At 42.3% G+C, this 25357-nt stretch overlaps 1 protein-coding gene across 5 annotated transcripts in view; it reads right to left on the reverse strand.

The window, feature by feature from the left end:
* Nucleotides 1–25357, reverse strand: part of cbarpb (CACN subunit beta associated regulatory protein b) — a 291577-nt gene that overhangs the window by 50985 nt on the left and 215235 nt on the right. For all 5 annotated transcript variants that reach the window (XM_072244154.1, XM_072244152.1, XM_072244153.1 and 2 more), the window contains one exon: nucleotides 23538–23700. In XM_072244154.1, coding sequence (XP_072100255.1) covers nucleotides 23538–23700 — 163 coding nt within the window. The remainder of the gene's footprint in view (nucleotides 1–23537; nucleotides 23701–25357) is intronic.

The following is a 25357-nucleotide window of genomic DNA, read 5'->3' on the forward strand; positions in this document are numbered from 1 at the left end:
TTCTTATCCTGGCTTCTTCCCAGTCCTGTTGAAGGGTCTCGGCCTGAAATATTTTCTGTTATTCCTTGCCACGCTGTATATGCTCGCTGACCTGCTGAGTTCATCCAGCACTTTGTGTGTGTTCAAATTTCCAAAATTAAAAAGGTGTTGTTCTTGCATCACATCATTAAATCCTCTAGGGTCGCACAACATTTGTAAGAATGTACTGATCTGTGTGGACCAGAAACAAGGTGAGGCTGTTTCGTGTACATTCTGTCCTTCAACGTTTTGCTTACTTTTTGAAATCTGCACACTTGCTTTTAATGCTGTGCCAAAAATCCATCCCTGCTCTTTCCAGTCTCCTGACACATGCAGTGTCATTCATCTTTTGTGATTATCTCACGGCCCATGGGACTGGTTTATCTCAGCAGTGGTTAGCACAACACTTTACAGTACCAGCAACTCAGGTTCAATTCCCGCCACTGCCTGTAAGGAGGTTGTGTGTTCTCCCCGTGACCACATGGGTTTCTTCCAGATTCCCCCATATCCTCCCAGAGAACTACTTGTCCGTAGGCTAACTGTTCATTGTAAATTGTCTTGTGATTAAATCAGGGAATTGTTGAAGGCTGTATCTTGATAAATAAATAATTTCTACCCTTCACAGAGATCCTCAGACTTCTACGTTTATGGGATCAATAGCTGCATTTACCAAAATCTTCCAACCTAATGGGAACCTCTTTGATCCTAGTAATAATTTTGGTCTTCAGCCAGTTTCATGCCTGTCTTTTATTTGCTCTTGAAGACACAAGAGGTTCTGCAGATGCTGGAAATCTAATGCAATACACACAAAATATTGGAAGAACTCAGCAGGTCAGGCAGCATCTATGGAAGAAAATAAGCAGACCTGATAAAGGGTCTTGGCCCGAAACATTGATTGTTTATTCCTCTCCATAGATGCTACTTGACATGCTGAGTATTTCCACCATTTTTTGTGTGCTACTCTTTGTTTTTGCCCTTCCATTTTAAAGTTTGAATCATGCATTATGTAGCACCCAAGGATTCTGTAGGCATTACTGTTACCTTGCCTCACATTCTGCTGGCCTAACAGCCTTTCACAGGTCCCATCACAGATTGGTTTATCTCTCAATCTGATGAGATAAGCATATTCCATGATTCCTGGTAATGCTGGATGTACAGATCAGTTGTTTTTAATCTCACCTTCTGATGTTCTAATTAAATTTATTCCCAATTTTCCCAATCTTCAATATATAATCATTCACCTCTTTAATAGGTACACCTGTACACGAAATCAGCCAATCATGTGGTAGCAACTCAATGCACAAAAGCATGCAGACATGGTCAAGAGGATCAGTTGTTGTTTGGACCAAACATCAGAATTGGGAAGAAATGTGATCTAAGTGACTTTGACCATTGTTGGTGACAGATGGGGTAGTTTGAGTACCTCAGAAACTGCTGATCTCTTGGGATTTTTATGCAAAACAGTCTCTAAAGCAAGGGTTCCCAACCTTTTTTTAGATTAGATTAGATTAGATTGGATTCGATTTTACTGTCACTGTGCCGAGTACAGATACAAAGCCAATGAAATGCAATTGGCATCTGACCAGAAGTGCAAAAGAATAGTATTATTTACAAAATAACTGCGAATAAAAAGTAAGTGCTACAGCACACAAATATAAAAGTACTGAGACGGTACAATACAGGTGCAATACTGCTTAGCGCTGTGATGTGAGGTTCAGCAGGGTCACAGCCTCAGGGAAGAAGCTCTTCCTGAGCCTGCTGGTGTGGGAGTGGAGGCTCCTGTAGCACCTACCGGATGAGAGGAGAGTAAAAAAGGCCGTGGTTAGGGTGAGATGCATCCTTGATAATGCTTTTCGCCCTGTCCAGGCAGTGTTTATGGTAGATGTTCTCAATGGTGGGTAATTGGGTGCCGATAATCCACTAGCTCCATGGGCCCCAAGTTGGGAATGCCTGCTCTAGAGTTTACAGAGGATGGCGCAAAAAAAAAAACATCAAGTGAGTGGCAGTTCTGTGGGTGAAAATGCCTTGTTACTGAGAGAGGTCAGAGGAGAGTGGCCAGACTGGTTCAAGCTGATAGGAAGGTGGCAGTAACTCAAATAACCACGTATTAAAACAGTGGTGTTCAGAGGAGCATCTCTGAATGCACATCATACCTTGAAGTGATGAAACAGCAGAGGACCATGAACAAACACTCAGTGGCCATTCTGTTTGGTACTACCCCTCAACCATCAGGCTCTTGAACAAAGGGGATAACTACACTCACTTGCCTGTCCATTGAGATGCTCCCACAACCAATGATCTCACTTTGAGGACTCTTTAACTTTTTATTTCATGTTCTCGTCCTTTGTTGCTATTTATTTATATTTGTAATTGTACAGTTCATTGTCTTCTGCACTCTGGTTGATCTTTCACTGGCCCTGTTTTAGCTACTATTCTAAAGATCTGTACAGTATGCCCGCAGGAAAATGCATCTCAGAGTTGTATTTGGTGACATTTACGAACTTTGATAATAAAATTTACTTTGAAGTTTAAGGTCAGAGGAGAATGGCCAGATCAGTTCAAGCTGACAGGAAGGCAACAGTAACTCAAACAACCACACATTAGAACAGTGGTGTGCAGAAGAGCACCTCTGAAACACACAGCACGTCGAACCTTGAAGTGGATGGGCTTCAGCAGCAGAAGACCATGAACTTACACTCACAGGGTCATGAGAGTGTGGAATGAGCAGCCAGCAGAAGAGGTCTACATGAGCTCGCTTTCAACATTTAAGAGAAATTTTGATATGTACACGGACTGTAGGGATATGTAGGGCTATGGTCCAGGTGCAGGTCGATGGGAGTAGGCAGTTTAGATGGTTTCAACATGGACTAGCTGGGCCGAAGGGCCTGTTTTGTGCTGTATTCTCTATGACTCTATAACTCTATGACATTATTAGCTACCTCCTGTACCTAATAAAGCAGCCACCAAGTGTAAATTTACACTGGATATGAAAGCAAATAGTACAGGGAGATTTCTTCAGAAGATATTTCCAGTCAGGCAAACTTCCTTTTACTCCATTGCAATTGCTATCCCGGTCACAGTTTGAGATATCTGACATGTAAACTCAAGATTTCCTGTGTATCCATTCTGTTTCCACTTGATATATTGATGTCAATGGAATTGGAATAAACATCTGTCAATTGCATTGCCAAATGATTCTTTACAAATCTGTTACTTCAGCTCTTTAGTTGTCTAATTAATCAATTATGGTATTATTTCCTCCATGATTTTGGAGAGTTAGAAAAGTTAACCTAGCTTTTCAGCCAGCAATTATTATTTTCTTTTAATATTATAAAAGATAGTTAATTCCCCAATCTTTTCCCTGAATAATTTTGTAAGTTGTTTTAAAGGCCTTTCATTTCGCAAAATGCAAGAAGCAGTTCTTTTTTTGAGTGTCATGTAGTGGGAATTAGCAAAATTCATTGGACAGGTGCTGGAGCATGTCAGAAAAGAAATAAAATACTAATTTATTCTTGTGGAACATCCCATTCTAATGGAGTAGGAATTCTTATGGATGAAAACATGGCAAAAAGTGTTTTAGGACATTGGGCAACGTCAGAAAGAGTGCTCATTGTTAGATTCAGAGGACAACCATTCGATTTATCAATTATACAGGAATATGCACCAACAACAGATGGAACAAATAAGGATATAGATAAATTCTATGAAGAGCTTGAACAAGCAAAGAATGGATGCAAATCTCAAGATACTGTTGTTGTCATGGGAGATCTAAATGCTAAAGTAGGACAAGGTATTGATGGAAATACCATAGGAAAATTTGGACTAGGGAAAAGAAATGAAAGAGGCGAGAAACGGGTAGAATGGTGCAAGATGAATAATCAGGTCATTATGAATACCTACTTTAAAAACCACCCAAGGCACTTGTGGACCTGGAAAAGTCCAGGTGATAGCATCAGAAATCAAATTGACTTTATTAATATAAACCAAAGATTTAGAAACTCAGTGACTCAATGCAAAACATATCCAGGTGCAGACTGTAATAGTGACCATAACCCAGTCGTATGTCATGTAAAAGTAAAACTTAAAAAACTAAAGAAGCAAAAACCTGAACAATCCCTTGACTACTTGCAATTAATTAAAGAAGAAAACTTAAGACAAAAATTTACAATTGAAGTAAGGAATAGATTTCAAAGTCTAGAAGTAGAATCTGTTGAAGATGATAGCAATCATGTAGAAATGAAGTTTAACTCTCTGAAGGATGCCTTGGTAGAATCAGCAAAGTCAGTGATTCCTAAAAAAGAAAAAAGTACAAAGAATAAATGGATGACAGATGAAATCAAAAATCTAATGGAAGAAAGGAGATGAAAGAAAGCAAATCCTATAGAACATAAGTCCTTAGATATGTCAAAAAGCCAAAGAAGAATGGTTAAACCAGGAATGTGAGCAAATAGAAAGAATCCCTATTACTGATCCAAAAAGGTTACATCAACAAATCAAGAATATCGCTGGTAAGCAGCTTCTCTATTCTTCAGGTGGATGTTTGAAAGCAAAGGAAGGTACCATTATCATGGAAAAAGATGAGATCATGAACAGATGGACTGAGTATATTCAGGAATTGTTTGGAGACGATCGAGGCAAAAAAACAGAAATTAAGAAGAACATTGAAGGTCCAAGTATTTTAAAATCTGAAGTTCGTAATGCAATAAATAAGATGAAGAAAGGGTAGGCAGCAGGTTCTGATGAATTAGTAATGGAACAAATTATCACCCTTGAAGATTATGGAATTGAAAAACTTTCTGATTTAATCAATGACATTTATGAGACTGGACTAATACCAGAAGAGATGAAAAAATCAGTATTTATCACTCTTCCTAAGAAACCTGGAGCAGTAGAATGTGAATTACATAGGACCATAAGTTTAATGAGTCATATCACCAAGATACTTCTGAGAATTTTGATGACAAGAGCTAAAAGTAAGATACAAGCTGAAATAGGTCAAGAACAATGTGGTTTTGTGAAAGACAAAGGTACAAGAAACTCAATATTGATGTTAAGGATACTATTAGAATGAGCTATTGAAGTGCAAAAAGATTTGTTTGTTTGTTTTATTGACTACACAAGAGCATTTGATAAAGTGAAGCACAATAAGTTATTTGAAATATTACAGGAAACTTTAGATCTAGATTCGAAAGACCTCTGCCTAATCAGAAATCTGTACTGGGAACAAACTGCCGCTGTAAGAATAGATGGAGAAGTGAGTCAGTTTGCGAAAATCAAGAGAGGCGTTAGACAAGGGTGTGTTTTCTCCCCTGATTTGTTTAATGTGTACAGTGAAACAATATTACAAAAAATAAGAGTCATCTTGGGAATCAAAGTTGGCAGTGAAAACATCAATAATTTCGGATATGCAGATGACACTGTGTTAATTGCAAGTACGGAGGAAGAACTACAAAACTTAATTGATATAGTTGTTGAAGGAAGTGCAAAAATGGGTCTATCTATCAATTGCAAAAAGACAGAATGTATGGTGATATCCAAAAAGAAGGAGAATCCTATCTGCAGGCTGAAAATAAACAGGGAAGACATAAAACAGGTACAGAACTTTTGCTACTTAGGAAGCTGGGTGACATGAGATGGCAGGTGCGACATGGACAACAAAAGAAGAATAGGGAGGGAAAAAGACACCTTTATGAGAATGAAGAGTATACTGACCAACACTAAATTAGGCATGACAACCTGCCTCAGAGTACTGAAATGTTACGTTTATCCAGTTATGTTATATGGATCAGAATGTTGGACAATATCTAGTGACACGAGGAAACAAATTGAAGCAGCAGAGATGTGGTTTTTGAGGAAGCTGCAAAGAATATCATGGACGAAACGAATATCTAACGAGGATGTCATGAACAGAGCAAACACAAAAAGAGAAGTAATGTATGAGATTATGAAAAGGCAACGTAACTTCTTTGGACATGTGATTAGGAAAGAGGAGTTAGAATGCATGGTAATTATGGGAAAGATTGAAGGGAAGAAAGCAAGAGGAAGGCAAAGACAAATGATGATGGAGACAGCAGCCAGAGAACTAGAAATGAATACCAATGAATTGATCCATTTGACCTGAAACAGGAGTGTGTGGGCCATGGCAGTCAAAGCTCAAACTGGGCATGGCACATGATAATGATGATGATGATGTAGTGGACAGCACAACACCATTACAGCTGGAGGAATTTTGGATTCTGAAGTTCAATTCTGACACAGCCAGGATACGTGTGGGTTTCCTCTGGATACTCCAGGTTCCTCCCACAGTCCAAAGTCGTACATGGTTACAGGATGATTGGTCATGGTAAATTGGCTAGGGTTAGATAGGTGGGTTGCTGCGTGGTTCGGCTCCTTGGGCTGGAAGGCCCTGAACTGCATTGAATCTCAAAATAAATAAAAAATGAATTAAATCATATTAGTGGATATAGAGAGGTTCCATAAGATTGTTATAGTTGGGGTTAGTAGTGCAGATAAGCTCCCACTACCTATGAAATGCTATCAAAGGTGTACACCTCAAATAAATTCTCACAACCAAGTCCAGCTCTGGCCTTCACGTGTGCCTTAGCTATCAAGCCCGGTGAAATTGTTTTTACTGACAGGAGAAGGGGAAAGGCGGGTTACTGGCAACTTAAAACCAGTTGCTTCGGGCAGATGGGTTTCAGCCACTGTGGTTGGCAGCTCATCTAGGAGAAGGAAAATTCTGATCTCAAACCTCCACTGCCTTGCAGCTATACCCACTCATGGAGGAGGCTTCAGGAGTCAACTCTGAGGGAAAAATCCGAAGCTGGAGTCCTTAAGGCAGTCTTGTGATGAGTTCAATGCTGACTGGCAATCCTGCAGCACAGCTGGTGCCAGACTATACCGGTCTCTGCCGTTCCTTTGGATTCTTCAGCTTCATGGAGAGGAGGATCCTGCTACATGGGGAACAGCTTGCTCACCATATCGTAATACCCTGGCTTGCGTACTGGTTTGCATATCACATAGACAGCTGGGGCAGAACATTCATGGTAACCCTGACCAATAGTGGGCCTCAATGTGGAGAGGAGGATTCATTAATGGAGTCTAGGATTTGAGGGCACAGACTCAGCTCAGGGTTTTTCCCTTGGGGTTTTACTGCCAAATCCTTCCCCATGAGTAGATGTCCCTTTAAACCTGAGATGAGGATTTTCTTTAGCCAGACCCTGGTGAATCTGTGGAATTCATTACCACAGAGGGCTGTGGAAGCCAAGACTTTGGCTGTATTTAAGACAGAGCTTGATAAGATCCTGATAGGTAAGAAGATTAAGGGTTATGGGGAGAAGGCAGGGAAATGGGATTGAAAAAAAAAATCAGCTATGATTGAAGGGCAGAACAGACTCAGTAGGCTAAATGGCTTAATTCTGCTCCTATATTTTATGATCTGATGGTTAACTGTTATATGCATACATAATTAGCCAGGACAAATAAAAAACTGATTATAATTTTGAAAGCACAGTTGTGGTTAGACATTGTAATAGAGACTCAGTGGCCAGTTTATCAGATACCTCCTGCCTCGAATGAAGTGGCCACTCTGTGGATGTTCATGGTCATCTGCTGCTGTAGCCTGTCCATTTCAAGGTTCAACGTGTTGTGTGATCAGAGATGCTCTCCTGCACACCACTGTTGTAACGTGTGGTTACTTAAGTTACTGTCACCGTCCTGTCAGCTTGAACCAATTTGTCTATTCTCCTCTGAACTCCTTCATTAACAAGACATTTTTGCCCTCAGAACTGCTGCTCATTCGATGTTCTGTTTTGTTTTTTGCACCATTTTCTGTAAACTCTAGAGACTGATGTGAGTGAAAATCCCAGGAGATCAGCAGTTTCTGAGATACTCAAACCACACTGTCTGGCACCAACAATTATTCCGTGATCAAAGTCACTTAGATCACATTGTTTCCCCATTCTGATGTTTGATCTTAACAACAGCTGAACCTCTTGACAATGTCTGTATGCTTTTAAACATCGAGCTGCTGCCACATAATTGGCTGATAATTATTTGCATTAACAAGCAGGTGTGCAGGTCTATCTGAAAGAGTGGCCACTGAGAGTATATTCCAGACAAAGTAATATGTTCTATTAATGAAACTTCTTGTTAACTCTGCAGATTTAAATTTGGAGAGAAACAAGGCTGGGAAAACTGTTCACACCATCATCTTTGATTTAGCATTGGCAGTATACTGAGGTAGCTCCTCCAAGATTTCAAGAATTTGTACACAAAATATCAACTTAACTTTAGTGTTTGACTTTCTACCGAGTATCTGCATGGTACTGTCTGTTAAACATGTGATTAACAAAGGTACATTTTATCTCTTATACCTTATATATAATGATCAAGCCTCCACCATCTCCGAGGGGCAATTGTGGATATGAAACATGTTTCTTTAGGGTGTATTAAGCAGTTTGATTTAGACGTTAAAACAAATGGGTGGCGGGGTGGAGACATGTCTCTACCAAAGGAGGTGTAAGGCACCCCTTCCCTCTGCTAGCCTGCAGGTCACCCTTGGGCAAGGAGTAGCACTTGCTTAGTCTCCCCGATCAGGGTGACTTGAAGCCATGGAAGCAGGTGGTGGATGGTCGTATGAGCAGCCGGTGCATATCACAAGTCCTGGTTATGCGACTATGATGCCAGGCAGACAATCTCTGAAGAGTATCGATAGTGGTTGGGGTCCCCCGTCTTGCAAAGACACTGCCCAGAAGAAGGCAATGGCAAACCACTTCGGTAGAAAAACTTGTCAAGAACAATCATAGTCATGGATAGACCGTGATCACCTATGTCGTATGACACGGCTCATAATGAGGATGAAGATGATGATTGAAACAAAATGTAAAACTTTGTTTTGCAACCATCACTGTTCACTTTAAGCTGCGTGAGTGAGCGGCCGCACAGTAACTGAAATGCTCCCTCACACGTAGCCTTTGTATGTGAAACCTTGGCAATGAGCATAAGTAAACTGTTTGAACATGTTGAATAATTAGCTTACGCCTAACATATTGATGCAATTACGGAGAAGGCATGCCAGCAGCTATATTTCACTGGGAGTTTGTAGAAATCTGGTCCAGCAAATTTCATGGAGGACATTCTGACTGGTATGGAGGGGCCACTGCATAGGACTGGAAAAAGCTGCAGAGGGTTGGAGACTCGAGCAGCACCATCATGGGCACTAGCCTCTCCACCACTGAGGACATTTTCAAAAGTGGTGCTTGAAGAAGGTGGCATTCATCATGAAGGACCCACGCGATCCAGGACATGCCCTCTTCTCAGTGCTACCAATAACGAGGAAGTACAGGAGCTTGAAGAGCCACACTCAGTGTTTTGAGAACAGCTTCTTCCCCTCCGCCATCAGAATTCGGAGAGATCCATGAGCCCATGAACACTAACTCACTACCTGTGCTCTCTTTTTGCACTACGGACTGTATTTATTGTTTTATATATTCTTGTTGTAATTTGCAGCAATTTTTAAGTATTGCTTTGTACGGCTGCTGCAAAACAATACATTTCTTGACATATGGCAATGGTAATGAATCTGATTCTGATTGTGATGTAGGGCCTTGTGGGTAAAGCTCATTTCTGCCCACACCTGCTGTTGATATCTGCATTTACTCAGTGGGGATTATGAGACTGTTATCAAGATTCAGACCCCCAGAGAAGATGAGTAGGAGGAACTTCATTGCACCCTGGTGCATATGACAATGAACTAATCTCATCTAATCGTATGATTATCCAAAGCTGACTAACAGATTCTGACCTTCAATTAATTCAGATTATTTCATAGTCATAGAGCTTGGAAACAGGCCCCTTGGCTCAATTGGTCCATTCTAACCAAAGTTCACAACTAAGCTAGGCCTATTTCCCTGCATTTGGCCGATTTCCCTCTAAACCAGGGGTTTCCAAACTGGGGTCCACGGACCCTTTGCTTAATGGTATTGGTCCATGGCATATAAACGGTTGGGAACCCCTGCTCTAAACCTTTTCCTATCTGTGTACCTGTCCAAATACCTTTCAAATGTTTCTAACGTGCCCACATCAATCACTTCCACTGGCAGCTTGTTCCATATGCAGACCACTCTGTGGAAAAGTTGCCCCCCCAATGTACCAATTATATCTCTGCCCTCTCACCCTACACCTATGCTCCTTAGCTCTTGATTCCTCAACCCTGGGAGAAAGTTTGTACACTTTCATCGTGTCTACGCCCCTCTTAAATTTATACACCTCTTTAAGATCATCCCTTATTCTCCTACGGTCCAATGAAAAAAGCCTTAACCTGCTCACCCTCACTCCACAACTCAGTCCCTTGAGTCCAGGCATCAACCACGTAAACCTCCTCTGCACCCTTTCCAGCTCAGTGACATCTTTCTTATATGTAGGGTGCCAAAACTGATCTTAATATGATGGGCGCCACGGTAGTGTAGCGATTCACGGGCCACTATTACAGCTTGGGGCGTCAGAGTTTGGAGTTCAATCCCGACGTCCGGTGTAAACAAAGTGCACGTTCCTTCCTGTGACCTCGTGGGTTTTCTCCAGGTGCTCCGGTTTCCTCCCACAGTCCAAAGATGCACCGGTTAGTAGGTTAACTAGTCATGGTAAATTGTCCGGTGATTAGGCTAGGGTTAAATCGGTGGGTTGCTGGCCAGAGTGCGGCTCATTGAGCTGGAAGGACCTGCTCCACACTCTATAATAAATAATACTTTAAATGAAGCCTAACCAATGTCTTGTACAAATCTTATTTCTTAAGACTTAGGCCTGGATATTCCAGTAGTCTTCCATAACAACTGCAGCTGACAAAAGGAGGCATTCGGTGAAATTGTTTCAAATAGTCGTCACTATGTTCGCTGCTTTATTGCACAAAATAAGGCGAATTCTGAAGCTTTAGCACCTTGTTTTAATTCCACACTGACAATGTACACACTGTGGGCACTTTATTTGTTCCTGCTGTATCTAATAAAGCAGGTGTCGATATGTCTCTACCAAAGGAGGTGTAAGGTGCTCCTTCCCTCCACCAGCCTGCACCTCGCCCTTGGGCAAGGTGTAACACCTACTTCGCCCCTGATCAGGGTCACATGAAGCCAGGGGAGCAGGTGGTGGATGGTCGTACGAGCAGCTGGTACATATCACAAGTCCTGGTTATGTGACCACTGACGCCAGACAGAAAATCACCTTACTGCCACCTTCCTGACAGCTTGAACCATTTCTGTCAGTCCGGCCATTCGCCTCTGACCTCTCACAATAACAAGGCGTTTTCACCCACAGTACTGCTGCTCACCAGCTGTTTTATTTCTGTTTTTCGCACCATTTTCTGTAAACTCCAGAGACTGCTGTGTGTGAACATCCCAGGAGATCAGCCGATTCTGAGATACTCAATCCACCCCATCTGACACCAACATTGGAAGTACTGTATGTTTTGAAGAAAGCTCCCAGTCCCGATTGCTTTTACATCCAGAATAAACATACACTCAGTGGCCACTTTGTTCGGCAATTCCTCTACCTAATAAAGTAGCCACTCAGTGCATGATCACAGTCTTCTGCTGCTGTAGCCCATCCACTTCAAGGTCTGACATGTTGTGCCTTCAGAGATACTCTTCCACACACCACTGTTGTAACATGTGGTTGCTTGAGTTACTGTCACCTTCCTGTCAGCTTGAACTAACCCAGCCATCCTCGTCTAACGTCCCTCATTAACAAGGCATTTTCACTCACAGAACTGCCGGTCACTCTTTTCTTGTGTGTTTTTGCACCAATCCGTAAACTCTAGAGACTGTTGTGTGTGAAAATCCCAAGAGATCAGCAGTTTCTGAGATACTCAAACCACCCTGTCTGGCACCAGCAATCATTCAGTGGTCAAAGTCATTTAGGTCACATTTGTTCCCCATTTTGATGTTTGGGCTGAACAACAACTGGATCTCTAGACCATATCTGCAAGCTTTTATGCACAAATGATCGGCTGATTAGGTATTTGCATTAATGAGCAGGTGCACAGAGGCACCTAATAAAGTGGGTACTGAGTGCAAACTGCTGTGTTGTGAGTGTGAGAGCACTTTCAATGCTCCACAATCTTAGCCCCAATATGCCTTCTGAAGAGCTAAATTTAGAACTGGAGGAACCTTGCCAGCTGGTGTTGATCTAGAGTCTCAGGACAAAATAACTGGCATTATAATTTATTATGCCATGCAATAGACAGCAGGTATCTCACTGTGAAAAATAGCATTGCTGTAGCAATCTGCTTAATTATGTTATCCTTTAGCTGCTGACAGCACTTCATAGGTTCTGCAGGAGGTCCAAGTACTAGTGAATCACTTGTAATTTGCAGTTTCTATGAATAAAACTTAAAAAAACGTATATGTTAATGGCATGGCTTTGAGAGTGGCACTGCTTGAGGGTGAATACTCTAGATCCAATTAACTTCCTCTTCATGTCACCAAATCAGTTCAAGAAGTACAGAGATTAAATGTAATTAACTGTGCAGACTGAAGACATAGATCATAAATCAGTACCGCACAGTTAAGGCCCTTCGGCCCACAATGTTGAGCTGACCCTTTAGCACAGTCCAAGGTAAATCCAACCCTTCCCTCCCACATAGCCCTCCAATTTCCTTTCCTCCATGTGCTTCTCTAATGACCCTAATGTATCCGCCTCTACCACCACACCCGGCAGCTTCTTCCACACATTCTCCCCCACCCCCCCACTCTCTGTGTGAAAATGTGCCTTTGACATCTTGTCTTGGCCAGCCATCAGGAGGAAGGCGGTATCAGTTCAAAGAAAGGAAAGGCAAAGAAAGCTGGGGAGCAACTGTCAGGAACAATCCATCAGATGAAGAGGAGCCCCGGGGAAAAAGGAAGAGAGGAAGGAGGTAAAGAAGAAATCTGTGATAGATGGAAATCGAAAATGGAAAATGCTGCATCTGATGGAGAAAAATAACTTTGCTAATGAAAGCATTTAAGTCTTCATGGAGGAACTTATCCAAAGACTCTAGCAAATTTCTACAGATGTACCGTGGAGAACATTCTGGCTGGTTGCATCATTGTCTGGTATGGAGGCACCAAAGCACAGGATTAGAAAAAGCTGCAGAGGGTTGTAAACTCAGCCAGCTCCATCATGGGCACCAGCCTCCCCACCATCGGGGACACCCCCAAAAGGCAATGCCTCAGAATGGCAGCATCCATCATTAAAAACCCTCACCATCTGGGTCACAGAGTCACAGAAAAGTACAGCACAAAATCAGGCCATTCAGTCCAGGTTGAACCATTTACTAAGCAGCCTACTCCCATTGACCTGCACTAGGACCACAGCCCCCCATACCCCTACCATCCAAGTACCTATCCAAATTTCTCTTAAATGTTGAAATCAAACTCACATGCACTTGTGCTGACACCTCATTCCACACTGTCATGGCCGTCTGAGTGAAGAAGTTTCCCCTCATGTTCCCCTTATACTTCTCACCTTTCATTCTTAACCCATGATCTCGAGGTGTAATCCCACCCAACCTCAGCGGAAAAAGCTTGCTTGTATTTACCCTGTCTATACCCCTCATAATTTTGTGTACCTCTATCAAATCTCCCCTCAATCTTCTACATTCCAAGGAAGTCCTCACCTATTCAATCTTTTCTTATAATTCAGGTCCTTGAGTCCAGCAACATCCTAGTAAATTTTCTCTGCACTCTTTCAACTTTATTTGCATCTTTCCTGTAGGTAGGTGACCAAAATTGTGTAGGCCTCACCAACGTCTAATACAACCTCAATATAACGTCCCATCTCCTGCATTCAGCACTTTGTTTTGTGAAGGCCAATGTGCCAAAAGCTTTCTTTATGACCCTATCTACCCGTGACACTACTTTCAATGAATTATGGACCTGTATTCCCAAATCCCTTTGTTCGACAGCACTCCTCAATGCCCCATCATTCCCTGTGTACAACCTATCGTGGTTGGTCCTACCAAAGTGCAACTCTTTGTCTGCGTTAAATTTCATGCCCACTTCTCATTCCTATCATCAGGGAGGAGGTACAGGAGTCTGAAGACACACACTCAATATTTTAGGAACAGCTTCTTCCCTCTGCCATCGGGTTTCTGAACGGACCATAAACCCATGAACACTACCTCACTATTTTGCTCGTTTTTGCACTACTTTATTTATTTTTTAATATTCCTTTCAGAACTTACAGTATTTAATTTTCAATGTACTGCTCTGTACTGTGGCTGCAAAACAACTAATTTCATGACATACATCAGTGACAACAAACCTGATTCTGATCCAAGATGGGGATCTACTTTTTACTTTAACAAGTTATCTATCTAAAATGGCTTAATTGATTTTTATTTTATTGCGATGCCTCATGGAACAGGCTCCTTCGGGCTGTGCTGCCCAGCAATCCCCGATTTAATCCTAGCCTAATCACAGGACAGTTCACAATGACCAATTAACCTACCAACCGGTATGTCTTTGGACTGTGGGAGGAAACCAGAGCTCCTGGAGGAAACCCATGCAGTCACGGGGAGAACGTACATAGAAACTCCTCACGGGTAGCAATGGGAATTGAACTCAGGTTGCTGGTACTGTAAAGCGTTGTGCTAACCACTACACCTCAAAAGTACCTCACGATGAGCTTCAGCGGCTATTCCCTGTGATAGTTCCAAATACAGTTATGGGTTTGACAGTGAGAGTTAAAAACAGCAACAACTCCAGTCACAATGAACTTATTTTGTTTAATCTTTTCCTTAGGCCGTTCCTCAGAAACAAGGATGAACTGTATCCAATCCAGCTCCATGGGTACTGAAGTGGTTGCTACTAGTAAATCATGTCTCAGGAGAGGACAGAGGGCAGGGAGCACCATTGTCCAGTAAACCATGAGCCTTGCTTTGGGTTTGAGTGCATGCTCTTCAGATACCGAAAGGCTTTGCACTGAAGAATGACACTGAAGCTCCTGAGATATGGTAGGTGTTCTACATTTGACAGGACCTCATCGTAGACCTTTGTTATTGGAGAATTATGGTATGCATTGGGATCAGGTTGGTTGACAATGGATGGTGAGAGTATGAATTGTTTTCTTGACCTCTGCTGTGGACAAGCTTTAGATAGTTTAAAAGTTGGCCTCTGATCATGCACATACGCAAGCATCTTCTGAGTATTGCACCAGCACCACCCCTGACAGCACGTTCCATGCACCCACTGCTCTCTGTGTAAAAAAACTAATCTTACAGTTTTGCAAATTAGCACTGGTTTTCCAAATTAGGAAAGGATGGGGAAATGGCAGAGAAAAACAGAGTAATTTTGATCGAGGGCTGTTTCTCGATCGAGAACAATGTGGACTCAAACTGAAGGCTAATGTATCAGTGGAAATCCGTCCCAGTCACCAAGCTAAGCAATCGGTGTCAGGCCAACTGCCTTGTTGGCTCAGCTCTTAGGCAGATCCTGAGAGTAGTGGACAGCAATGAACTGGAGTGGATGAGGAGTGATAGGGACTTTTGTGAGGTTAGGGGTTTCCACTCCTTCTGGTTCTAAAAGTACATTTAAAATAAAAACCTTCCACTTTCTTGGGAAGTGCTGAGGCACTTAAAATGTCTTCCCCTTTCTAGGGAGGTCAGCTCATTAGCATAGCAGTTAGCATAATGATATTAAAGTACCAGTGATCACTGATTGGAGTCCAATTCTTGCCACAGCCTCTAAAGAGTTTGTATGTTCTCCCTGTGACCTGCATGGGTTTTCTCTGGGTCCTCCAGCTTCCTCTCACATTCCAAAGACGTACAGGTTAGGGCTAGAGTTGTGGACATGTTATGTTAGCACTGGAAGCGTCACAGCACTTGTGGGCTGCCGAGCACAACCCTCGCTGATTTGATTTGACAAAAATGACGCATTTTCACTGTACGTTTTGTTGTACATGTGACAGGTAAGGCTAACCTGACTGAGGAAGGTTTCTCTTCTGGAGACTAGGGGTTTGCAACGTTGCTGGAAAATCAGTGCGCTCCCCATGAAACCTGAGAAAAGCCTCACAATCAATTCCTATCCCAGGGACACTCATACAGGCTTGACAAGTATTTAATTAGAGAATGATTAAAAATTAATTTAATAGAAAATTAATAGACTGCCTTTGCATTAATTAGCATTTGATAAATTTGGAAAGATCCTTCAAACCCTTGACATGTCATCTATCTAAATGTTAAGTACGCAGTGGTAACTCAACAGTTCTTCTTTGGCAGAACTTCCCACACCCATGACCTACATAATCTTGAAAGGCAATGACAGCAGAAAGTTATCAATGCCACAGTCTGTAGTGTGACAGGAAGCTGAACTCGAACCTGATTGTCATTCTTCCATCATCTCCATGCCCAAATTGTAGAACATCCTACCGAACATCACTGAAGGAACGTCTTCACTGCATGAACCGTACCTTTGCAATGACACTTAGGCATGACCAACAAAGACCAGACTTGCTAAAGATGCCATATACCCTACGGGGTCACTTTGTCCAGCACCTTCACTCTGTCCGCTGCAAAAGGCAGGATTACCCGGTTGCTACCCGTTTCAATTTGACCTCCCGTTCCCGTTCCCATTTCCATTCCCATTCAGTTCATGGTTTCTTCTACTGCCATGATGAAGCCAAACTCAGGTTGGAGGAGCAACTTCTTGTATTCCATCTGGGTAGCCTGACAGCAGGAACATCAATTTCTCCAACTTCTGCCAATTTCTCCGCCCTCTCTGTTTCTCTCTTTTTTCTATTCCCCATTCTGGTTTCCCTCTTATTGCATATTTAATATTTCAATAATTGAGTAATCTTGTATTTATATTGTTGGATTAAGCATTCTTGTTCATTTAAATAATTAATTATGGGTTCTATGTAAAAATACATTAATTGCATGTGTCATCACATTACCACATTATACCATTGCTTAAAGTAAACTCAAACTACACCCAATTTGGACTCCCATGTTTCTTTTGAATTAATTTAATATTTTGAAGTTACAAAACATAACACCTCTCACCCCTTCTTTTCTCCTCACATTACCATTACCTCACTCTGGTTCCCCTCCTCCTTCCCTTTCTCCCATGGTCCACTGTCCTCTCCTATTTGATTCCTTCTTCTTCAGCACTTTACCTTTTCCATCTATCACCTCCCAGTTTCTCACTTCATCCCTCTCCCCCACCCACACATCTTCCGCCTCACTTGCTCTCAACAATGACCTACCAGCTTGTAGTCCTGCTCCTCCACCCAACCTTCTTATCCCAGCTTCCTTTCCATTCCTGTTGAAGGGCTTTGGCCCAAAATATTGACTGTTTATTTCCTTCCATAGAATCTGCCTGACCTGCTGAGTTCCTCCAGCATTTTGTGTGTGATCTGCATTTCCAGCAACTGGTGAATGTTTTGTGTCGATCAGAAATGACACCTGGTGATTGTTTTCTCTGCATGCTAAATAATAAATTAAAATTCCATTGTCCATTTCACCACAATAACTATAAAACTGGATATAACCATATAACCATATAACAGTTACAGCACGGAAACAGGCCATCTCGGCCATTCTAGTCCGTGCCGAACACTTACTCTCACCTAGTCCCACCAACCTGCACTCAGCCCATAACCTTCCATTCCTTTCCTGTCCATACAGCTATCCAATTTAACTTTAAATGACAATACCGAACTTGCCTCAACCACTTCTGCTGGAAGCTCGTTCCACACAGCTACCACTCTCTGAGTAAAGAAGTTTCCCCTCATGTTACCCCTAAACTTTTGCCCTTTAACTCTCAACTCATGTCCTCTTGTTTGAATCTCCCCCACTCTCAATGGAAAAAGCCTATCCACGTCAACTCTATCTATCCCCCTCATAATTTTAAATACCTCTATCGTCCACCCTCAACCTTCTACACTCCAAAGAATAAAGACCCAACTTGTTCAACCTTTCTCTGTAACTTAGGTGATGAACATCTTTGAGTAATTACAAGATTCACAGTATTGTGCAAAACTCTGAGGCACATATAAATAGCTAGGGTGCCTAAGACTTCTGCATAATTCTGCAGTAATTCTATGTATTGCATTGTAATGCTGTCACAAAAATAAAACAAATTTCATGACGTATGTGAGTGATGATAAACCTGATTCTGATCTGGGTCTCTATTGTGGACTGAGAGTGGGAAGGGGGCAGGGAGAGGGAATCATGGTTGCAAAAAGGGGAAGAGAGAGGGGAGGGAGTGGGAAGCACAAGAGAGACATTCTGTAATGATCAATAAATCAATTGTTTGGAATCAAATGAGCTTGCACCCGTGCCACCCCCCACCCCTGGCACTCTTTCTCTGCCACGTGTCCCACACCCGTCTCATGGCACTCAGTCCTCGCCATTCCAAACACCCTTTGCAAGATTTACAAACTCACTTTCTGCTCCACGTTGACAATTACAGTACTGTGCAAAAGCCTTAGGCACCCTAACTAGATAAAACTTTTGTATAGTACTGTACATCCCAGTTTTGATCATAGTATTTTCTTAGTGTAATTTGTGGTGTATGTTACATATTGCACTGTACTGCTGCCACAAAATAACATATTTCAGTGCCTACTTTATTAGGTTCACCTTTCAACCTGGTGTGGTCCTCTGCTGTTGCTGTAGTGCCCACCCACCTCAAGTTTGTCATGTGTGTTTAGAAATGCTTTTCTGCACACCACTGTTGTAACATATGGCTATATGAGTTACTGTCGCCATCCTGTCTGAATGCATTCTCCTCTAACCTCTCACAGTAACAAGGCATTTTCGTCCACAGATCTGCCGCTGACTGGATTTTTTGTTTGTTTTTTTGGCACTATTCTCTGTAAACTCTAGAGACTGTTGAGCGTGAAAATCTCAGGAGATCAGCAGTTTCTGAGATACTCAAACCACCCCGTCTGGCACCAACAATCATTCCACAGTCAGTCACTTAGATCACATTTCTTCCCCACCTGGTGTTTGGTTTTAACAACCATTGAACCACTTGACCTCTTGGGAGGTACAGGGAGCTGAAGGGGCTCCGCAGCTGGGGACAGGGCAGTTCATGTTCCAAGTGTTTCTGTTTACTTTTCTTTTACCATTTGTGTGATTTGATCAAGGCGTCAAGGATGACGGTGTTCATCTCACTACTCTGCGAGGTTTACTTGCGTCAGCATTGAACTGGCTCTGCAGGTGTGGCCTGAAACAATTGGCACTCACCTCAGTACTGAACTGGCTCCACGGCTACATCCTGCAGCCATCGGACTCCTTCACCATCTTCACTCGCCTCCCTGGCTGTGGACTCACTTTCGCAGAATCTGTGGTTCATGTTCTTTGTGTCATTTGTTTATATTTTATTGCTTGAATGATTTGTTCTTTTTGTTTACACATTGGGTGTTTGACTGTCTTTGTTGTCTTTGGGTTTTTTTAATGGGTTCTATTGTGCATTTTTGTTTTGTGGCTGACTGAAAGGAGACGAATCTCACGGTTGTTTACAGCATACGTACTTTGATAATAAATGTGCTTCAATCTTTGACCATGTCTGCACACTTTTATGCATTGCTGCCATATGATTAACTGATTAAATTAGATTAGATTATGAGGATTATGAGGACACTCAGTCCTCGTTTATTGTCATTTAGAAATGCATGCATTAAAAAATGATACTATGTTCCTCCAGAATGATATCACAAGAAACACAGGACAAAGCAAGAATAAAACTGACAAAACCACATAATTATAACATATAGTTACAACAGTGCAAAGCTATTAGATATTTGCATTAACGAGCAGGTGCACGGGTGGACCTAATAAAGTACCATTGAGTGCATATTTAATATATTTCAATGTCCTGCTGCTACAAATCAACATATTTCACAATATATGTCGGTGATATTAAACCTGATTCAGATTTTGCCTTTAATTTTTCCTCATGATTCATTGCTTCAGAAACATTTCTTCTTTGTTCTTCATTTCAATGTATCAATTGTTCTATTAGCAAATGCATGGCAGCCCACTTCTATATTACGTTAAACCCACACATTCATCATTCTTGAATTATTAGGGCCAGTCACCCTGGGATCGTTATATAAAATTTTCTCTCCACTGACATGTCATATAAAGCCAAATTGTGAAAGAAAGCCAGAAATTATTGTACCAATTAAACATTCATCTAGCCAAGAACTTCAGTACAATCTATTTCATATAGAAATATTCTATGTGGTTGTATATGGCTGTATATTCTGTGTGGTTGTATTTACTGATATTCTACATGTGCTTACGATCTTGTATGTGCGAGGACGAGGCCTTAAGCCACAGTGTTGCCTGTTTACAGCTGCCAGGAGAGAGGCGTTGAAGCCAGTACACTCCACCAAAGGCAGTGTGGCATTGGTGTCCAGGCTGGGATTGGGGCATCCCCCACCCAAGTGTTTGCTCTCTGAAGATAAGCTTTGTTGTGTTCATCTGCCGATTTCTGCGGCGGCATTGGATGGCATGAGTTTTAACTCTTTTAATGAGTGGCTATGTCTTTCTATCTTCTATGTGCTAAGTGTGCTTTGTGCTGTGTGTGACTGTTGGTACTATGTGTTGCACCTTGGCCTCAGAGTAACACTGTCTCATCTGGCTGTATTCATAGACATTCATGTATGGCTGATTGAAAATTAAACTTGAATTGAATTGCATTGCATATCTACTGCACCAGGGACAGTTCAGTGGTGCAGCTAACTGTGCTGCTACCCCACAGTGACCTGGGTTCAAACTTAACCTTTTGGTCCAGTTTGGGTGGAGTTTCTTTCTCTTTGTGACAGAGTGGGCTTCATCCCACATCCCAAAGATATATGGGTGGGTCAGTTAATTAGCCTCCGCAAATTGCCTCTGGAGTGTAGGTCAGTGGTTAACTGGGTGGAGCTGATGTGAATGTGGGGAGGAAAAATATGTACTATTGCAGTGGTCCCCAACCTCTGGGCCGTGGACCGATACATTGCCACAAAGCAAAGCCGAAATAAACAAGCTATTTAATTAGGTGCCGCCCGGCATGTAAATGTCGGCCCAGATCAGAGGCGATTGCCGCTAGCGTTGCCTCTGATCTGTGCCGACCTTGTTTATTTTGGCTTTTTTCTTAAAGATGGGTGCGCTCCAGCCACCGCTACATTCTTCGTGGCAATGTATCGGTCCGCGGCCCGGAGGTTGGGGACCACTTGGATGGTTAATGGCTAGTATGGACTTATTGGGCGTGAAGGGCCTGTTTTCATGGAGTATGACCACTTTATTAGGAACACCTACTCATTAATTCAAGTATCTAATCAGCCAATCATGTGGAAGCAACTCAATGCATAAAAGCATGCAGACATGGTAAACAGGTTCAGTTCAAACATTGGAATGGGGAAGAAATCTGGTGGTGTCAGATGGGGTGGTTTGAGCATCTCCAATACTGCTGATCTCCTGGGGTTTTCATGCACAAAAGTCTCTAGATTTTACAGAGAATGATGTAATAACTATTCTTAAAAAAACATCCAGTGAGCAGCAGTTCTGTGGGTGAAAATGCCTTGTTAACGAGAGAGGTCAGAGGAGAATGGCCAGATTGGTTCAAACTGACAGGAAGGCGACAGTAACTCAAATAACCTTGCATTCCAACAGTGACGCGCAGAAGAGCATCTCTGAATGCAGATCACATTGAACCTTGAGGTGGATGGCCAAAGCAGCAGAAGACCACTCTGGGTTTCACTCCTGTACCCAATAAAGTGGCCACTAAGTGTATGAGTAAAGTCACTGGGGATATTTAAAATGGAGATTGATCGGTTACAGGGAGAAGGCAGGAGTATGGGGCTGAACGGGATAATAACTCAGCCACAGTAAAATGCCAGAACAGGCTCAATGGGTCACATGGCCTAATTCTGCTCCTATATCTTATAACAGTTTGACTAAAATAGTGCCATGTGCTTTCTAGTTAAAACATCTTGACCATAACCAAGTGGAATTTATCTGAGCATGCATACCTTAATCTGTTACTATACTTGCCTTAAGAGCTGGAATTAACATTTCTTTCACACTTGTATTGCGACAATTCTTCCACCTTATTGTTCCTGCATCTTAACGGGACATAATAATCCAGAACCTGCCTAGACTTCACTGCCCAGTGCCTGACAACCCAGACTTCCCTTGAACCTCTGCAACCAAGAGCTCGATAAAGCTCAGGCTACACATACAAAATGCTGGAGGAGCTCAGCATGCCAGACAGCATCTGTAGAAATGAACAGTCAATGGTCAGGATGCCCTTCTTTAGCACTGGAAAAGAACAGGGAAGATGCCAGAATAAAAAGATGGGGGAAGGGAGGGGAAGGAGGATAGCTACAAGATGATCGGTGAAGCCAGATGGGTGGGAAAGATAAAGGGCTGGAGAGGAAGGAATCTGATCGGAGAGGAGAATGGACTATGAGAGAAAGGGAAGGTGGAAGGGCACCAGGGAGAGGTAATAGGCGGGTGAGAAGAGGTCATAAGTGGGGAATTGAGGAAGAGGGGAGTGGGGGTGTAATTTTTTTTTAAATCAAATCAGAAATCGATATTCATGCCATCAGGTTGGAGGTTACCCAGATGGAATATAAGGTGTTGCTCCTCCACCCTGAGGGTAGCCTCATCGTGGCACAAAAGGAGTCCGAAGACTGACATGTCAGAACGGGAATGGGAATGGGAATGGGAATTAAAATGTTTGACCACCGGGAAGTGTCACTTTTGGTGGGTGGAGCGCTGACTACTTGCCCTCAGTCTATATGTCTTGAGGCCCCGTCCCAGAAATGCAGTCTGTTCACTGCTGTCCAAGGCTTTTTAAATGATTTCAAGCATTGGTGATAATCATAGATATTTAAGAAAAAAAGCACTAACAAGGATCAAATAAATTTTTAAAAAATCAAAAGAGATTAAACGAACTAATTTAAACTCCATGCGCATCTAGGTTTCTTGAGTAACACAAAATGCTGGAGGAATTTATTAAGTCAGGCAGCACCTATGATGGCAAATAAACAGTCAGTGTTTCAGGCTGAGACTTGTCATTAGGACAATGCTGCCTGGCTTACTAAGTACCTTCAGCATTTTGTGTGTGTTGCTCAAGAAGCCTAGATGTGCATGGAGTTGAAATTAGATTGTTTCAGATTTTCCACTGAGGTTGGGTGGGACTACAACTAGAGGTCAATGGTTAAAGGTGAAAGGTTGATGAGAGTGGGCAGTTTAAATGGCTTGGCATGGACTAGAAGGGCGAAAGAGCCTGTTCCTGTGCTGTACTTTTCAATGACTCTATGACCTACATGAATTACTCCAGCATTTCGTGTGGGTGTTACTCAAGATTTCCAGCATCTGGATAACCTCATGTGTCCAGATTATGTCAAGTAAAATTTTAACCAATACAAATGATTGAAAAATCAAAGTAGGTGATTCAGACCTCATTGGTATTAGTGGAGTGACAGATTAGTTCTTTCAGGTTTAAAACCAAAACTTGTGATCATCACTGAGGCAATGGTGCATACGTTACCTCCGTCCTTTCTCTTGTGCTTTCTTCCCATGGTCGAATAGCGAAGCTTCATTGAAAGAAACTCTGCGACCAGTTGAACAGGTGGATAGAAATCGCTCGGTCTCCAAGTCATGATAGCTGCCAGTTGATAAGCACTCTGAATCGTCAACCTTGATGGTAATTTCTGTAAGATTGAAAATTATTACAGATTACAGCGCGACAATAAATTTTTGCTTTGCTTTTTTTAAAAATCTGCTCTGGTGCCTTTGGACACAATGCATTGTTGCCATGGCAACCAATCCTTTAGATGGTGTACAGAATGGACTGGCAGGCATTCAGTCGGAGAAACCACATTCTCTTGCTTTGGTAACTGGCCTTGAGAGGGGATCTTATTGTATATTGCAAAAATGTAATCCTTTGACCGCCTCACAAAATGTTCAGCATCAACGTTTTCCAACCATTGTTAGCTGCATCGCCAGAAAGCTATGTCACAAATGTAAGCTTTGAATTCTGCTTGAAAACCATTTAATTACTTTCATTACAGTTAGTTTAAGTTCAAGTTTATTGTCATTCAACCGTATACATGTATCCTGCCAAACAAAACAACGTTCCTCCAGACCAAGGTGCACAACACAATACCTATTACTCATACACACACATATAAAGTAATATTACCACAAATAAATTAACAAATAATAAAATACATTCCAGAAGACTGACACTTAGCGTAAGGGGCATTTATGGCAGAAATCAAAACATAAACAGTTTCACTAACGTTACTGGAGCGTGATACGTGATCCGACCTGGGTGATGGCAGGGAGCTCAGTAGTCTCAGGCCCTGGGGGAAGAAGCTGTTACCCATCCTAATAGTCCTGATGAAGGGTCTCGGCCCAAAATGCCAACTGTTAATTCCTCTCCATAGATGCTGCCTATCTTGCTAAGTTGCTCCACCATTTTGAGTGTTACTTTGGATTTCCAGCATCTGCCGAACCTCTTGTATTTATGAACTCTGTTGTGCAACTTCTCCCTGTCATTTGACTCTGTCTCTTTACTCAATGAATAAAACTTCATAGAGCCGCTTACCTCATTCTGTTTGCATTGGAATCCATTGCTGACCCATGCTGAGTACTGCCCCCCACACAGGGACAGATTTGCCAAGGTTCACCCTGGTCTGCTGATAAAGGGCCTGACCCTGAATGTACCCTGGAACCTGGGCTTCGGCTCTGTAGAGTGATGGTCCTGGTCCTGGATTGCTTGTGCTGCACTTGTGTCAGAGTTCTGGGAGTAGAATTAGGCCATTCAGCCCATTAAGTCTGCTCTGTTATTCAAACATAGCTGATTTTTTCCCCTCATAAGGGTCAGCCTAATTCATCAACCGTGCATTTCCTTCCATGGTATGGAATAAACAGTTGATGTTTTTGGCCGGGACCCTTCCATCGGGACTGTTGATGAAGAGTCTCAATCAAAAATATTGATTGCTTATTACCCTCCATAATTGCTGCCTAACCTGCTGAGTCCCTAGAACATTTTGTGTGTATTGCTCAAGATTTCCAGCGTGTGCAGAATCTCGTATCACTGATATTTTTATAAACTTTATTCTTCCTGTAACCCTTAGCCCCCCCCCCTTGCCAATCAAGAACCCATCAATCTCTCAATGACTTGGCTTCCACACCCCTCTGTGGCAACAAATCCCTCAGCTTCACCACCCTCGGGTTGAAGAAATTCCTCTTTGTCTCTGTGCCAAAGGGATGTCCCTTTATTCTGAGACTGTGCCCTCAGATTCTAAGCTCTCCTACTAATGGAAATATCCTCTCCTCATCCACTCTATCCAGGCCTTTCAG

This window comes from Mobula birostris, chromosome 26 (assembly GCF_030028105.1).
Source record: "Mobula birostris isolate sMobBir1 chromosome 26, sMobBir1.hap1, whole genome shotgun sequence".
NCBI classification, from domain to species: Eukaryota; Metazoa; Chordata; class Chondrichthyes; order Myliobatiformes; family Myliobatidae; genus Mobula; species Mobula birostris.